Source organism: Clarias gariepinus, chromosome 19 (assembly GCF_024256425.1).
Source record: "Clarias gariepinus isolate MV-2021 ecotype Netherlands chromosome 19, CGAR_prim_01v2, whole genome shotgun sequence".
Classification (NCBI taxonomy): domain Eukaryota; kingdom Metazoa; phylum Chordata; class Actinopteri; order Siluriformes; family Clariidae; genus Clarias; species Clarias gariepinus.
The window spans coordinates 9312501-9330401 of NC_071118.1; the positions used below are offsets into that span (position 1 = coordinate 9312501).

The 17901-nt window shown below is 38.6% G+C and overlaps 1 protein-coding gene across 3 annotated transcripts in view; it reads right to left on the reverse strand.

Annotated features, from left to right (window-relative positions):
* The window catches only part of ddx10 (DEAD (Asp-Glu-Ala-Asp) box polypeptide 10), a 52424-nt gene that overhangs the window by 27807 nt on the left and 6716 nt on the right, over positions 1 to 17901 (reverse strand). For all 3 annotated transcript variants that reach the window (XM_053478695.1, XM_053478696.1, XM_053478697.1), the window contains exons 8-15: positions 17730 to 17892; positions 15203 to 15287; positions 10250 to 10351; positions 8290 to 8377; positions 7913 to 8001; positions 4756 to 5101; positions 884 to 991; positions 184 to 360 (exon numbers count right to left, since the gene is read on the reverse strand). In XM_053478695.1, the coding sequence (XP_053334670.1) occupies positions 184 to 360; positions 884 to 991; positions 4756 to 5101; positions 7913 to 8001; positions 8290 to 8377; positions 10250 to 10351; positions 15203 to 15287; positions 17730 to 17892 (1158 nt within the window). The remainder of the gene's footprint in view (positions 1 to 183; positions 361 to 883; positions 992 to 4755; positions 5102 to 7912; positions 8002 to 8289; positions 8378 to 10249; positions 10352 to 15202; positions 15288 to 17729; positions 17893 to 17901) is intronic.

Consider the following 17901-nt stretch of genomic DNA (forward strand, 5'->3'; position numbering starts at 1 on the left):
GTAGGCCTGAAATGCGAAGGAGTCGCTATACTTTCAGAACACACTGTAAATCAGAGTCGAGGGTGAAGCAGAAATGTAAATATGAAAAATGAATCTATCGCTTAAATTGCTTAGAACAAGCCATGCAATCAGCCTGGAGATTGTAATTGTATGGGTAATAAAAAGCAAAGTGCTCAAGCTTACCCGGTGTTTCTCTTTAATCTTCCTGCTGTATTCCTTCTTGTCAAACTCTTGATCCTCCCTGCGCAGTCGTTCTTTTGCTGCTTCCACGTTAATGCCTGCAGTGTCCTCCTCGTCGTCATTGTCGTCTTCGTCATCTGGCACTACGGCCCTCTGTAGCGGAGGCCACTGCTGCACCACCTGCAGCCAACATTAGCAAAATTAACAGCGCTTACTTGAATAACTGTAATCAATTGCTTAAAATTTGCCAGCTTATTATGTCTAGTTAAGCTCAAATGTTATTTCCTAAAATTGTGTGTTAAATAATTCAAAGATGAATTAATGAGATACAGATGGGGATTCAAAACCAATAATAAATCATTATTACTAAAGATGGCACCAATCTGACTTTAGATCATCTGTAGTAGATATTTATATGCAAGTCTTGAATCCTAAAGTGTAAAAATGATTATGAAAACAAATTCATCTCCTATAATTAAAATGATACAAATATACGTAGCAATAATAATTTATTTGATCAGCACTTGCTTTTTGTCTTTTAACATAACAAGGAAAATATTTTTAATGTCAAACTGGCGCAAGTTTGCAAGTACTGTAAATAGTTCAGTCTCTAGTATAACTTTAGTATGGTCAAGTGAAGGACCACAAAATAACCTGACATGCTCTTCCACAAGCATGATGACGGAGATGAACACCAACGTACCTCTCCATCCTCACTGAAGACCTTCTTGGTGTTCACTTTAAAGTTTCTCTTTTGAGCTTTCTTTGCTTCCTTAAACTTGGACACTTTTTTGCTCTTGCCGTTGAAATCCTACAAGAACGGGGGGAAAAAAAAGATAAAAATGTGATTCTCAGTGTGGGGTTGTCTGGGGTCACATTTAGAGGTTCAACAGATTTTTTGTTTTAGTGGTGAAAAGTCTAACTAATTACCACAATGCAAAGTTGTCTCAACAGTGTTGATCGAGTTCACTTGACCCACATTAAAATAAAGGAGTTTATGTTCAAAGTTCACAATTTTTCATTTTAAAACATTATGCGAACTTGAATGATAAGAGGAAGATGGCTGAGGGATTTGTGCTTGCTTTTAAATTTATTCCACACACATTCAGGTGTTTTATTATGTTGTTCTGTTGTCGGTCTGGATGCTGATGTTCTTTTTGAATCACATGCTGATAAAATCGTCAAGGATGATAAATTAGAACCGCACTTTTGAGCGCGTAGACATTTTTACACGAGCGCCGTGCTGTAATCAGTACAAAGCATGCTCACTGACGCTGATTAGACATATTCTTTAGGATATTGAAATTTGATGGTACTGATGCAACTCAGTTGGTGCCATAAAGATGTCCAAGTTCAGGACTCCGCTCCAGTCTAGTGGATGTGTGCAAAGAGAAGGTAGAGCTTAGCCCAGTCGCCATGACAACGCGCCTTTCTACGCGGCTCACTCACACAGTGATCTCTTACTTTAACTTGAATAAGGAAGTTGGTCCTTAGCTTCGGGGCCTGATACTTCAAGAGCCATTGGTGCAAACTTTCTGGGTTTATGAGAAAGGATTCCCAGCTGAAAAAGTTTAGCTTGAAGTTTTGTGCAAAATTGATCTTGAACTGGCAGTATAGAAACAGAGGAAGTTTTTTTGCTGAATAATTTTCAACAAAGCAGGTTTAGAGCTGGTTTTGAATTATCACAGTGCTTTTTCAAGGTTGGTCAGGAAACCCGGATAAACGGTTTCATAATTTGTGGTGTGGGTGCAAAATCGAGGGAGATGCAACCATCTACCCTAAATAATGCTAATTGAAAAAACAAAACAAAAAACATCAGTATGATTCTGAAGAACCCGATTTTTAATTTATACCACCCGACGCAAATTACAGGTCTCGATTTTTGGGTTAAAAAAAAATTGTACAATAATAGTAGGGGCTGAAAATACTACAATACTGTTACTACTACTACTACTCAAAATACGAATAGCTTATTATTATTAATAATAATAATAATAATAATAATATGAACCAACTACATACCTAATTTACAGGCTTAAATTAAATGGGTTTAATTAGGGGTGTAATCCTCCCTTTTTCACAATATACACAATTCTATGCAGCAACTGATACAATGCAGGAATAACTGCTGAGGGTTTGTTAAACTTGACATATTTTCAAAACCTTACATTTGGGGTTGTGTGCACATACGTAATGGTGTGTGGGTGATGGGGGAGGGGATAAATATCGACTGTAGAGTGCATCGATTTTCTACGTCGATAACGTTTTAACCGTTTCCGTTTTTTATTTAAGCTGGATCTCCGTCTAAACCGAAGATACAGCACTGCAGACGAGCAATTTTATGCTTCTTTCCACCTCTCGGTTTAATCCGACAGTCAATAACTCGAAAACAATTAGCCTATATAAATAACGTCAAATTGAACCTAAAACAATTCTATTGGTGAAAACCTCATGAATAAGAACATTACAGCACACATTGTGTGTGTGTGTGTCATATTCCAACAATCAGAATGTTCATAAGAGACCTGTTCTGAGAAGCTGGACAGAATTTATTTTGCCGTTTAAAAGGTCCCAGTCTGAAAAAGACGTAGCGGTTGGGAGGACGGAATGAGATGATATAAATAATGAGGAATTAATTACAATTATGCATAGTAAGCACCGTCATAACACAAAAATGAGATGGATGATCACAACCCACTTTGCATAAGGCATTTGAGACGACTAAAAAATTCAGGCTGGTGTGAACTGTGTACCACGTCTTTCTCGTGGTGTACTGTACATCCTGATCTTATGTGGAGCAAGACTACAAGACAAATTGCATTTCTTTTTCTAGTCAATACTTCTGCAGCAGCTCCTCAGCCCATGAACAGATATAACATTATTACCTGCAGGGAACATTCAGCACTCTTCAATCATTTCTTAGAACAGACGCAGCAACACGCGCGCGCACGCACACAGACACACGCACATTCACACCTCAAACTCTGCTTAAGACTTAAAGTGTATGCTGAGGACATAAACAAAAGCAACAGGAGTCATAATGATTGCAACTACAAAGAGCTGTGTATTGCGTTTGCACTAAGGTCCGGCGTATCTCAGACGTCTGTGACTCATAGTTTTGACTCTGTTCCAAACTTCAAAGACCTTCAGAAGAGTTGCATTCCCTGCGCTGCGATGGAAGTAAACAAGCATGTGTTTACATAATTTGTCATGTCTAGAGGGATCTACTGAAAATAACATGCAGGTCAGAATACAGAACAAAGATACATATTCTATTATATATTATTCAGCATACAGTATGTATCTTTGTTTTGCATTCTGACCTGCATGTTACTTTCGGTAAACATCATGATGACAGATTGCCTAATACTGAATAAATCCCCCTTTTGCCACCAAAACAACCCTAACCTTTGAGACATAGACTTCACATGGCCTTACAGCAGATACAAGTTACAAGGTGAGTGAGGCCTCCATGAATCAGAGTTGCTTTCCAGCATCAGAAAAAGCAAGATCCTACTGATCAGGATCCCACTGATGCTCATTTGGATTGTGATCTGGAGAATTTAGACTTGCTCTGTCCCAGTCGTCTATCCATCACAATTTGGCCCCTTGTCTACGTCGCTCAAATCCTTTCGCTTCACCATTTTAATTGGCTTCCAACACATCTACTTCAGAGAGAAAATGTTCACTGCTTAATATCTCTCATGCACTTTCAGGTGCTATTGTATCAATATTATTTAATTTATCTGTCTGGGATAATAATGTTACTGCTGATCAGTGTGTATAGATAAAATATGTATGCGTATACACAGTACGTCCACAGTGATGATTCGGCCAGCTCGACATGAGCTAGTGATAGTCCACTTTATCAAGTCCAAAGTCAACTCGGTCATCTATTCATGCTTCCATCTGCTGACAAGCTTTATAGGAGATAGCCAATTCCTTTTACAGCAGGATTTAGCATCTGCCCTGACTGCCAGAACTACCATTAACTGGTTTGGTGACCATGATATTACTGTGCTTAATGAGATAAAAAATTACAAACCCAAACACTACAGACGAGCTGAAGGCTGCTATCAAAGCAACCTGGTCTTCAGTAATGCCTGAGAAGTGCTACAGGCTGATTGCCACCATGCCATGACACACCGACGCAGTAATTCATACTAAAGGAGCCCCAACTATGTGTTGAGTGCATAAGTTAGTTTCTGGACATTTCTGTATTGTAAATCCTTTTTTTAAATAATCTTATCCATATTAAATATTTAATTATGCATTTGATTGTGTAGCATAGCAATTAATATAACTGAAGTGGAAGTATCACACTTTAAGCAAAAACAGACATGGTGGGGTCCTAGTTATTACGAATGAAGAGACCCTGGATAGATTTTTTTTTAAAGAAAAATGCTTAAACTTACAACTTATTCTCTACATGTTCACTCTCATCTTCTATCCATATTCCTGGCCACCGTATCTTTTTGTGGAATTATCCAAACATATTCGCATTTGTTCCTGACTTTTCAGACACCCCATATAATAAGAAAACACAGGATGTGAGTGTATTTTTATGTAAATCACCTCTTCCTCCTCCTGGTTTTCACTGACATTAAACACATCTTTCCGTTTAACTGTCAGTAGGTCCATATCCTTCAGATCTTCATCGTCATCATCAGTACTGCAGAACTGGCCTCCAGATTTCACCTGCTCTTCTTCCTCGTCACTGTCTTCCTCTTCGTCGTCCTCATCTTCAGACTGAGATTCAGAGCTGCTACTTTGGTCTTTTTTAAACTGGGATTTAAAGCTCTTTAGCTCCTCGTCAGAGTCAGCGTCAGCTGCAGTACTTATCTCCTGCGTCACTTCATCCTTCTGTTTCTGAGCTTTATTCAGGAAACGCACCCGTGGGGGGACAGCTAGACCCAGAGACCTACAAAAACACTCAATTAATACAAAAACTAAAGGCAAGTGTAAAGAAGAGTGCAGATTAACTAAATTGCAGTGCATTTTACAATAGTATTATATGAGAAACAATGAAAAAAAAGTTATTTCTAAAACTACTAGGATTTTCATACAAAACCATCTCTAAGTTTTTTGCAGAAAGGACTGAAAAAGAGAAAATAAACATTTACAAGAATAGAAATGCAACATCTTGGTACATCCAAGGTATTCCAAAGAGCATCTCTGAACACACAACACGTCAAACCTTGGCACAAATAGGCTAGCAGCAGGAGACCACATGGGGTGCCACTCTAGTCAGCTAAGAACAGGAAACTGAAGCTGCAATTCGCATGAGCTGGCCAAAACTGGATAAAAGGAGATCGCAAAAACATTGCCTGGTCTGATGAGTCTCAACTTCTGCAGAGACAACAAGAAATCAAGGTTCAGGATGGTAGTGGTAGTGTGAGGGTGTAGAGGAGATTTTGAGGCCTACTTTGTACCAATTGAGCCTTTTTTCCCCCCAATGCCACAGTCTACTTGATGGCATTGCTATCCATCCCTTTATGATTATAGGCTAACGCGTCATGTCGCAAAGCTAAAATAATTTCAAACTGGTATATTGAATATGAGAAGAGTTTATTGTTCTCACTCACCAGATTTTAATACAATAGATTGGATATGGTGGAAGAGGAGATTTGTGTAATAGATATTCATCCAATAAATCTGCAGCAACTGTGTGATTCTATCATGCCAATATGGCCCAAAATCTCCAAGCAACTTTCCAATACCTTGTTAAATCCATGCCACAAAGAATTCAGCCAGTTCTGAAGGCAAAAAGCAGTTTTGGGTTAAGGGCCTTGCTCAAGGGCTGAAAAACGGGACAACTTAGTGGTTGTGGGATTTAAATCTGGGACCTTTTGAACCGTGATCCCAATGACCAGTTTAAATGAATGTTTTCCCAATTTTCAAAAGAAACAATATAATTTAGAGCATTCATTTAAAGAAAATAACACATCAAAATAGGAAAAAAAAGATGCAGTTTTTTACCTCAGGATCCCTCTACCAGTCTGAAGTTTTGTTATTCCCAGAAATCAGTATTTTTGGTGGAACCCTGATGTGCAATCATAGTGGTCATGCACAGTGGTTTGGCATGCTCTCCAGCAGCCAGTCACATTGCTGCTGAGTAACTTTATGCCACTCAATGCAAAAAGTCAAGCAGCTCAGCAATGTTTGATGGCTTGGAATATGATCTTCCCCTTGATAACGTTTCAGAGATTTTCAATGGAAAAAAAAAAAAAGATAGAATCTTTAAACTTGGGGAAGATGGTCAGAGCACAATGAAGCACACATTCTTCCTTGTGCATGGTTTGGTTCATGCATCGCTTACAAAGAGCAATATACCCGAGTCCTCCCTTGTAGGTAGGCCTCTCCAGATCTGTGTCTAAATCCAAGATAACCCGAAGCTTAAAATTTGAAACTGATGAGAGAAAATGGCCAGTCCACCTCCTGCGCTCTTTGCAAACCTCTGCTTGGGTTTTTTTCTCTGGCTTTGCATGACTTTAGCCAAGAAGCCTGATTTAAACCATCCTCGCCGATCACTTCAACCCAGTTTCAGTGTGCCACCGTGTTGCAATGTCACTCGATGTCACTGAATGAGGTAGCAGCCATCCCTGTCAGTAGAGATTCCATTTCACCCTCTACCAGTCTGTAGCTTTGTTATCCCCAGTGTCTGCAGCTTGACCTTGTTCTTGCATACTGCTATCTTTAAGATTTTAAGGATGGAAGCAACTCAACACTCGCTATACCTCAGTGCCAGGAACGCCAGGGTTGCACCCTTTTTCTTAGAACTTTTCTTTTCAACTCTTCCCCCCCCCACATGGTCAATGGTTATTTTTAAAATTCCAATTACCTTTGAAGTGCTCCTAGCACTGTTTTTGCCATCCAGCTGGTCACAGGGCAAGAGGAGAGTGATGATCACAGCAGGTTATGATTTTTTTGATACTTTTCCCCTTATTAAATATGATTTAATTCTGGTGCTCGCCTAATCATTACCTTACGAGGCTGAGTCAAAAATTTTCCGCACTCTGGTTATCCTAACAGCTCTTTCCATTCAAGGCTTCTGTCTTCCTGCAGATGTGAACGTGTTACATCAGTTTATTTTTGTAATCGTTACTGGTGGCAAGACATGGATTTATCACTACGAGCCTGAGAGTAAATGACAGAGTATGTAATGGAAAATCCTCCATCGTCAACCAAGTAAAAGTTCTAAAGTCAACCATCAACTGGAAAATCGATGCTTTCAGTTTTCTGGGATGCTCAAGGGCCAGTATTGGAATATTATCAGAAAAAAGGTTCAACAATCAACAGTGCTCGTTACAGTGAGATGCTTATTATAGACTGCTAATCAAGGGCGTTGTGATCTTGCATGAAATGGTTGTAGAAATGGTAATTAAAGAATAAATTGCAGTGGTCTCATTATTTATTTATTATATGCACAGACTTTTCACCATACCTTGAAATATTCTGGAAATGTTCCAATCATCAAAATCTGAGACAAACCAGAGTAACAATTTAAGTGCAGGTTATCTTGTGCACATTAACTCCCCCTAATGTATAATGTGTTCAGTGTATAGGCTAAATGATTAAGTGGTTAAATATGCTCTCAAGGCCAGAAAACAAGACTTGGGACTGTTTGTAGGACGGTTGCTTACTCTGTACTCGTTAAAAAAGTTCATCAGCTGCTCCGAACCATCACCTGCTTAATGTCAGGGGAAAAAAGAATATTATTTATTTTACTTACGTGGCATATTCTGGGAGTTTTAGCTGAAACACGTCAAACACATCCTTGTTCTTCATCAAAAAGACGGAGCGAAGGTAAGACACAAAACACTGCAAAAAAAAAAAAAAAGGTTGATATAGGTAGAAATAAATGCTGAGAACACCAGGCATGAGCAGAAGTTCACAACACCTTTAGACGAAAGAAATGGCTAGGTTTTTGTTTTCATCCCAATTTACACAGCGTGCTCCCTGAAATCAAGATTAGCAAGACATCCCTCAAGCAACAGTCACAAGGCACAAAAGCTTCAGCTGGGATCCCTAACAGCCGTGCCATAACTGTAGTTTAATGAGGCAGATTAAAGACAGATAGATCAGAGGCAGCGTGGGACCGGCACTCACCCTCTGAGCTCTCTCCTTCTGCTCCTTCTCCTGGGCCAGGAAGGCCTCCAGCTTCTGCCGCACGCACGTCAGCTTCTCTGGGTTCACCCTGCACGGGACAGCACAGCACAGCAATACGCCTGATCACATTCACGACTAAAAGCTCATAAATCACTTTTCTCTCATGACTCATTAATATGCATTAAAACCGACGGTTCACGGAGCTTTACAGTTCCAGATTTTGCCATCACTGATTATGCAAACGTGTTACATATGACAACAAAGGGGTTGTATTCTCCATTCCACGTTTTTTTTTTTTTTTGCAGGTTCTAACTTAATACCGAGCTGCATATTCGTTTGAAGCACTATCGATTCCCTGTTGATACGTTCGCAGCCAACAGTTAAAATGTGCACCGATGTGAGACCGGAGCTGCCGGTGTTTATCATCAGGCCAGGCGGCTGCACGTGGCCATCTTCTGTCCTCACACGGCAGCACTGAGAACTGCTGCCTGCTGATAAACCACAGCACTCAGACATAGAAGCCAGCTGGACCACAGGTTGGTTACACTCACAACTTCTGCTTCCTGTTCTAAACGGACGTAGCTAAAAAACGCTTTTAGCACAAGTGTCAGTTGCATCATGAAGATAGAGTCATAGGTGTTGCAAACCGTTGCACAATTTTTTTTTATGCACAACAAACAGCGTGTCACTGCTTGGGTAGATTACTAATGTAGAATGGGAAGGTAGAGGAGAAAAAAAAGAAAAGAAAAAAAATAAAAAAATAAAATAAAAATAGCCTGAGCTATTTTTTCCTTGGCAACAGACTGTTTTTTGGCACAGATAAAGATAAAAATTGTAAGATTGTAATTTTTGTTCGATTTTAATCTAAATTAAAATGCCTGAATAACCAAATGAATAATAAGCAAATAGAAAAAAAAGGGATTTAACAGGACCTATTAATACTAATAAAAAAGTTTTGTTTTGAGATTTCTGTGGCATTTTTTTAAAGACTCTTCAATGTCAGTTCTTTGTACCATTTAAAAGGTAAAGCTGCAAATTTATGCTTTCCGACAGAGATATATAATGTACTGGTTTCTCTGTAACTGTTTAAAGTGCCTTTTTAAGTTAAACAGAGAGAAAAATATAGAGCAGGGATAGCGTGTCTCAGGTAGGGGCCCAGGTTAACACCCCTGCACCACCAAGTTTTCACTGTTGGGCCCTTGACGAAGGCCTTTAACCCTTAACTGCTCATATGTGTAATGAGATAAGGGGTATAAGGGGTTCTTATTAGATTATTAGAAAACAATCAGCACCAAGATTGCAAGTATCTTTGCTCCGCACGTTATGATTTGGGAAACTTCTGGCTCGCGATGCTATGGGGTAGGACTCAAAGGCTGCTGCAAAATCTAACTACGTTATATGTTTTGGCACCTTTTTTTAGTTGGTGTGAAGTATAAGTTTAATAGAATATCTGTGTAAAATGTCTCCAATGGTTTTTAGAAGTAGTAGCGCAACATTGCGGATTTTACGGTTGAGCTTCTCTCCATGATACGGGAAGACGTCGCATGGGCTGAATTACTATCAGTGTTGCCCTCGATAAAGTCTGAGATAAAAGGTGCTGAAAGTGAAGTTCTCCAACAGTATGGTTACTGTACAAACAGATATGGTGATGCTTAAGAACACCACTAAAGATTATTAGAGAATGTAATGCTAATATAATTATCTTGCAATAATCTCCTTTAGGCTTACAAAGCTATAGACAATAATCCTGTCTTGACTGACTGATTTGGACCAGAGTTGAAATGAATTTTAGTAGGCAAAATAAGTTCTTTTTTTAACTGCACAAAGTGCACCCTGGCAAACCTATTTTTGGATAGACCTGAGGCTCAGAAAGACCTGTACATACTGTAGATATCCATAGTTCTACACACAGTATAGCCCTTCCCACAACAGTGTTTATCAGTCAGAGCCGGTTTCTTACTGGATCTTGTTGATGGGAACTTTTTTCTCCTGAAGCTGAGCGATCATGCCTTTCTCCTCCGAGGGCAGAAGTATGAGCAAGGCTTCTCCTCCTTCCTTATACCTGCACACAGGGATAAAAAAAGCACAATTCTTCTTAAAGGAATCACTTGGTCAATGATGATTGTTTCCAATTGTCACCAAACGTATTTCATCAGTGGACATACAGTAGGTTTGGTGTTCAATAACTACTCATTCGTTTACAAGCAATGTTAAAACCAAACTCCATCCAGCCCACATGGACGCACCATTCTCTTTATTGTCATCTATAGTCACCTGTGGAAATCATTTGGCAGTTGTGCAATGCATAAAATCATTCAGAAACAACTCAAGAGCTGCAATTGATCTTCAAATCAAACATCAGTACATGGGACCAATGCAGGCTCAGTGACATTAACCGTAGCATGGTTGCTGGTGCCAGATGGGCTGGTGCGGGTGTTTCGGAAACTGCTGATCTCTCTGGGATTTTCACACATAGCAGTGTCTAGAGTTTACACAGAATGGTGTGGAAAAACGAGAGCATCCACTGAGCAGCTGTTCTGCAAGTGGGAACAGCTTGTTGATAAAGAAGGTCAGAGGAGAATGCTCAGAAGGGTTTGAGCTGAAAGGAAATGATGTGGTTAATGACCAAACATGTGGTCAAAAGAAACGCACCTCAGAATGCACAAAACCTTAAACTTGAGGTACCTATCAGGCAGGAACAGGAATCCGAGACTAAAGTCAGTCCAGGCTTACAGTATGTCTGAGGTCTCGTGCTTTCTGTGATGCTTTTCCATTCACTGTGGTTGTAATGAGTGCTTTTATAAGAATTACTCTAGCCTGTCTTTCATCTCTAGGGCTAGTCAAGCCGTTATCCTCTCACCTCTCTCATCAACAAGGCATTACTGGTGCCACAGATCATTAAATTATTATGCTTATTCTGTAATAATGAAAATGACCATGTATATATGTTGGTCTCTAAACTTAACTAGATTTGAGGTCGGTGTAACAAATTAGGCACTTAAAGACCCTCCTAACCTGAACCTCATGGAGGATCTGTGGGATACCCGACCCTGAAACACAGACGAGCTGAAAGCTGCCATCAAAGCAACCTGGCCTTTAATAATACCTCATCAGTGTCACAGGCTGATCTCCCCCATGCCATACTGCTCCCCAACCAATTCAGAGTGCAAAAATTAACTAACCTTTTTCAGAATTTCTGTACTGTAAATCAGGATTTGATTGATCTTAGAAAATTCTTATATTTTAAATACTGCATTTTTTTCTATTAGCACTGCTATAAAATCCTTCATTGAAAATAAAACAAGTTTAAAAATATTTTACTTTACATGCAATGAATCTAAACTGCATATGAGTTTCATTTTTAAATAAACTTATAAAGGAAAAGTCATTTTTTCATAATGCATTTTTTTCTAAATGTACTGTATACAAGTCATGATCTCGAGAGAATTATCTGTAGACACGTGAGACAGGATTGTGTCAAGACGAAATGTATATAAAGATGGTTTTTAAACTGTGTGTTTTTCAGTGTGCCTTCACAACCAATCCAAGTAGATTGAGGGTCATCAATAATCCATCCCTAAACAAATGTTAATGTTTTAAAATTATCGCCAACAACATTTTTCTGGTCACAGCAGAGACCTTTGAGGGAAAAAAAAAAAGGGTTCTGAATATTGCCATGTGAAATCAAGCACTATTGTATTTCTTGACTAATCAGGTCAAGCAAGTGGGGAAAAACAACATGGAGTTGCCAGTGAAAAATGAGTTCTGTTACAGAGCGCATAACAGGAAACTTATTGCATTTTGAAATATTGAATGGAAAACATTTTAGTGCCAGTATTCCAGTGGTGCAATGCAACTGAAAATAACACGTCTATTCTGGGGACGTTCAACCGTATATGACGCGACATGCCACTTTAACCGTGGCTGCATGTAGCCAAGTCATACAAACAGCTCAATTTTGATCAATTTTAGAGAAAAAAAGCAAGTCTAGACTGTTAGGAGAGACAGGTAACGTTGTTACAATGTAAACACAGACGCTCTGGCAGGCGCTCGTTCTGGAATATAAACCAGCATGGCCTTCCTGTTTATTATTACAACATTAATACCTTATTATACAATTCTTTCTATTTTTCCCACCTCAGATTCTTCAGGTCTACTGCATCACTTTGCATAAGACCTGGCTGGATAAAGAAGCTTATTAAAACCCATAAGCGCTGGAGGGGAAAATGTGAATCGCTGTGCCCCTTAACACAAGAGCTACACACGTGTCTAAAATCAGCAATGTGATCCAGCTCTTGTACTGCTACCAAGAGTCAGAGAAATGGTGTCAGCGTTCAGCCAGGGGCCCTGAACAAGCTCAGTCATGCTCCACACACACACACACACACACACACACACACACAACATTCACTCAACAGCAGGTGAACAGCATAATTGTGTGCCGTGCACAAAATCCTGCCTTTAGAACTCTCTGATGTTAAATGAGACAGAAACACGCAAGAGGTCATGCTTATAAAATGAGGCTACAGTAATAGAAATTGTGCTTGATAGAAAAGCCACAGAAATTCCGCAAACAAGGAAAAAAAAAGAAAAAAAATTAACAAAAGGTCAACATTTTGGTCAAGAATGGCAAATATGAATATAGATTTTTTTTTTGTTCAAATCTAAAAAAAAAAAAAAAAAAATTACCATCCGTCATCATCTTTCTAAAATTAAAAAAAAGAATACTTCATATTCTTACACTAAAAAGAACAACTTTTATTCTATTATAATAAGACTATATTTTCAATCAGGCTTCCAAAGAAAGCATGTGTCGCCTTCCTACTGATTCTTTTTTATGCTATACAGGGTAAAAGTGACGCTATTAGAAAATGAAATAGCTAATACACATCTGTACGTCCAAATAAAGGTTCCGTCACCTAGGATTTGCTTAAGAATTACCAGGATATATTTTTTCCAAACCAATCCTCATCAATAAAAGAACTCTTTATGAACCGACAGGATTTACCCAACAAAATGTTACATAATACATAGGACACCTCAGGATTTGCTTTAAATTCTCAAGACTTATCAGGAAATATTTCTCTCCAACTCCATGCAATTTGTCAAGACTTATGCTTTTTTTTATATATATATATATATATATATATATATATATATATATAGTCCTTTTTGTGAACACCTTTCTTATTTACACTTAAATTAAGACTGTGCAAAATTTCATTGCATCCATCTCAGTGAAAAATAAACACTTCTTGAACACTCCATAGCTGTCCCTTTAATCTCTTAATCCTCTCTATTGACGTGCACTACACTGTTGATGGAAATAAAGCCTTCTAGCGCCATATGTAGGGCACTACATGTCAAATTGAAATGCAGCCTCACAGACTATTAAGCTAGGACTGCACTTGTTGGGAATCGACCAGTATCCATCATCTTGGCCTGTGTTGCCATGTGATCACATGGGTGCACTTGATTTTGTTTGTAGTAGTTCTTAGCAGAACCAGGGTAATTTTGGAATAATTGACTCTACGCTCCATTACAAAGAATCCTGAACGATCCATAAGGTCCCAAACTACAGTAAGGAGAAACCCCCAAATAACTTACACACTGCGATAATTGTTTCATTTGCAACTTCATTTCTTAGTTTAAGACTAATTTGAGGCTTTTCATTGAACTCTGACCAACTTCCCGCTCTACGATCTTGAGATTGCACAAGTTCAGGATCAAAGTGGGAATGTGGGAACGCACCATTAGAACTACAAATTCCCAGTAATTTTTTTTAAGGATTAAACCCACATATCTTTGCTTCCATTTAAAAAATTAAAACTGCATAATTAAAATGTTAATAAATTGCTCTGATGGGGACAGATGACCCAAGGTACACCATAAGGTAGTTTGTCGTTTCTCCCAAGTTTAAACTTCAGCGTTTGATCCGACACATTACTATGGTCAAATGTACACTGCTATCTAACACACGTAAGACAGCTCTCAATAACCTTATTGTTTCTATATTGCTAGGGGCTCTGAAACCACCTGAAATATTAATGCCTTAAGAAACGTTTACATTATATATTGCTCAATTCCGATGATCTGGTCAGATCGGATTTGCATGCAGGTTCACATTTATCTGTCCTCTGAAACAGCACATAAGCTCACATCGATAGATCTTTGCTCATGTTATCTGGGTTAAAACACATAAGTTACAACAGGTATAATCTTAGCAAAATTATGCTTGGGATGACACGTCAGCTGTACATGTTGAGGTCCAGAAGAAGGAAGAAAACCACCGGACGCACAAATTTCAATCTGACCAAACTCATTCAAGTCACATGACGCACATCGGATCTAGGACCACATACAAAATTGACAAAAAAAAAAAAAAGATTTATGCTCTTGGGCCATTCAGGCAGTTAATGTGAATATCCGGAATATTGAATTGAACATATTGGAGGACTAGAATCATAATTTCTGCATAGTAATTTTTCCTGCCATTGTTAAACAAACAGGTTTGATGTCCGCACCTACATACTGTAGTGCATAGACGATGGCATATAGTTAGGAAAGTGGGATACAGCTACCGTTTATCTCAGATATGTAGAATTTTCTGGTAATTAGTAATTAAACTAAACTGGTCCTCATTGACATATACTCGACCAGTCTACATTTATAAAATTCCCACATGCATGATTACTGTGTGCTGGGAAATACAAATAACAAAGGTTTAAGTGGAAAGAGTGCATTAAAAAACAAACAAAAAAAAAAAACATGTAATGACTAGATAGACTATCACAGTGGGCACAGCACTGTAACACTAAGATATTGAGTAATACTGCCATCTACTGAGATTTTTTTTAGGGTTTGTTACTATTATTAACACGACTAGATACAACAAGTAGACATTGCTCAATACCTGGCTGTCCTGCCAACTCTGTGGATGTACGTGTTGGCATCCTCCGGGCAATCAAACTGTAGCACCCAGTTCACGGCAGGAAAATCTACATAAACACAGACACACACATGCTTAAAATCAATCACTCACAGCCTTTCCTAGACTTACACTGAACAAGTGCTGGTCTGAATTTTTTTTTTTTTAGAATATTCAAATTTTTCTGGTAGCATAAGTGAGATTACCACAATTATTTTCACTCATTTGCTTGTACTGAGATGAAGATATTTGCTTGAAATATATATTAATAGTATTTTCCTTTTCGTCCTTAGTACATGGATGCATGCCAAACCTCTTCCATGTGTCAAACACACTTTTATTATGTGCACAATACACAGAAATTAAACCAAATTGAAAATATTTACCACCAGTTCCTTTTATCACTAATTATTCAGCATCTGCTCAGCACTTTCATCATTTATGCAAGAAAGAATGAATAATACACTGAATGATTTTGTCTATTATCAACAAAGATCTCAAATTAAATCATACTCATGTTAGCAAAGCATGCCCCATGCTACAGGTTTACAAACATCTGGCCTTGGAGGAGGACTTTTCTTTATTTCTTATATTTTATAGGTAAAGACTCTTATCTTTTCATCACAGAAAGATACATATCTAATTATACATAAATAAGAGTCATGCTTTTAGTAGGGGGTAAAAAAGGCACACTGCTGTAGAGAACATGGAAAAAATTAAAACAAGAACAACATAGCAAAATGAAATCTAGTACAATAACCAGATTTGCTAATCTCATTTATCTTCTTTATATTATTGGAAGCCTTACATTAAGTAAAGCAGGACAAAATGGCTTAATGTAATCCATTCTATTTTCATGAAACAGCATTGTTATCACAACATCTCTTTATAAGAACCTCCTTTATTGAACCTCCTTTTTGCTTTGATTACAACCGAGGCATCACTTTGATATGCTTGCGCAAAGTCACCACATTTATTACCATCTGGAGGAGCATTAATTTCTCTCCAAGATCTTGTGGTAATGATGAGAGAGTCAATCGATATGTAAAGCCTTCTCCAGCAAAGATTCTCAATGGGGTTAAGGTATGAACTCTGTTATGGCCAATCCATGTGTGAAAATGATGTCTCGCTCCCTGAACTGCTCTTTCACAATGTGAGTCAGACGAATCCTTGCATTGACATTTTGGAATATACTCATGCCATCATCAAAGGGGAAAAAAACCTGTGAATGGAAAAACCTGGTCATTGGGTATATTCAGGTTGTCAGCTGGACTCTGTTTTGGGGCAAATAATGTTGCTGAACCTAGACCTGACCAACTGAAGCAAGCCCAGATCATAACACTGCATCACGGGCTTGTACAGTAATCATGTGTAAATTTGGACTCATCAGACCACATGACCTTTTTCCAATGCTCCACTATCCATTTGTTCTTTTTACAAAAAAATTAAAAGCTTTTTCCCCCGATTAGTCTCACTGATGAGTGATTTTCTTAAGGCTACACGGCTGTTTATTCCCAGTCCCTTGGGATGTCTCTTTGCATGGCAAGTGTGAAACTGACTTTCACTATTAAACAGCTGTGAGTTCTACTTTTTTTTGTTTAGCTTTGATTTTACCAAGTGATTTTCCATTACGCTCTTTCTGGATGTTTTTCCGACCACATTTCTTCCTTGAAGACGACGGCACACCACTTTGCCTCCAAGTTCTAACAATGCATCACTCGCTCCTTAATCCAATTTCAGTAGTTTTAACAATCTCCTTAGTTGTTTTCTTTGATTGATGCAGGCCAATAATTTGACCGTGTTGAAGCAGAGTAACATCTTTGCCACGACCACAGGACGTGGGTCTCCCCACATGGTTAAGAAATGAGAAACTACTCACTGCATCAGTTATGATTACATACCTCGTTGGCAGCTGAACCATGTAAATCACTGCTGTAATTATCCAGTGGATTGTTTTTTTCTTTAGTTAAATCCAAGTCATAATTTTTTTTTTTGCTGGGCAGTGTTTTTACATACATATATATATATATGATTTTTGTCTTCATATTAAACAACACATTTTAGTAAATTTTTACAACTTTGATGTAACGTGTTTGTTTTGATGTCAGTTGGTTGGTCAACCTAAGTACTGTGATGCATATTGTGCAAGCGAGGTATTATCTACAGTGTTACGACAGAGCCATCCTACACTCCTAACTCTGACTATATGCTCCAGGAACTTTTGTGGATTTTCTGTCTGACTGCGACACGCTAGAACTGTCATCACTAATCAGCTCAGACGAAAAAAAAATCCTGCACTCAGCTCCCATCATCGCCAACATCCCAGCTCCAGATTAACGAGATTCAGATACCGAAACTGAGCCACATTTGCAGACGAAGCACTATCATTACTGATGTGGAAAACAGATAAAAAGATGAGAACTTGCACCAGGACACCTATTCAGAGGTTTCTGGGAACTGTATTATGATCTCGGAGTATGAACAAATGTCAAAAGCACTGAGATTCTGTTACCGAGTCCTCTTGCCGCAATATCCGTGGCGAAAAGGACAGCGGCTTTCTTGCGGACAAAGTCGTTGTAGACCTCCACCCTCTTCATCTGTGGCTGCTTTCCGTGCAGGGCCAACACCGAGATACCGGGCCGCAGCCGGCAGAACACGCGGAACATATACTGCACCTGAAACAG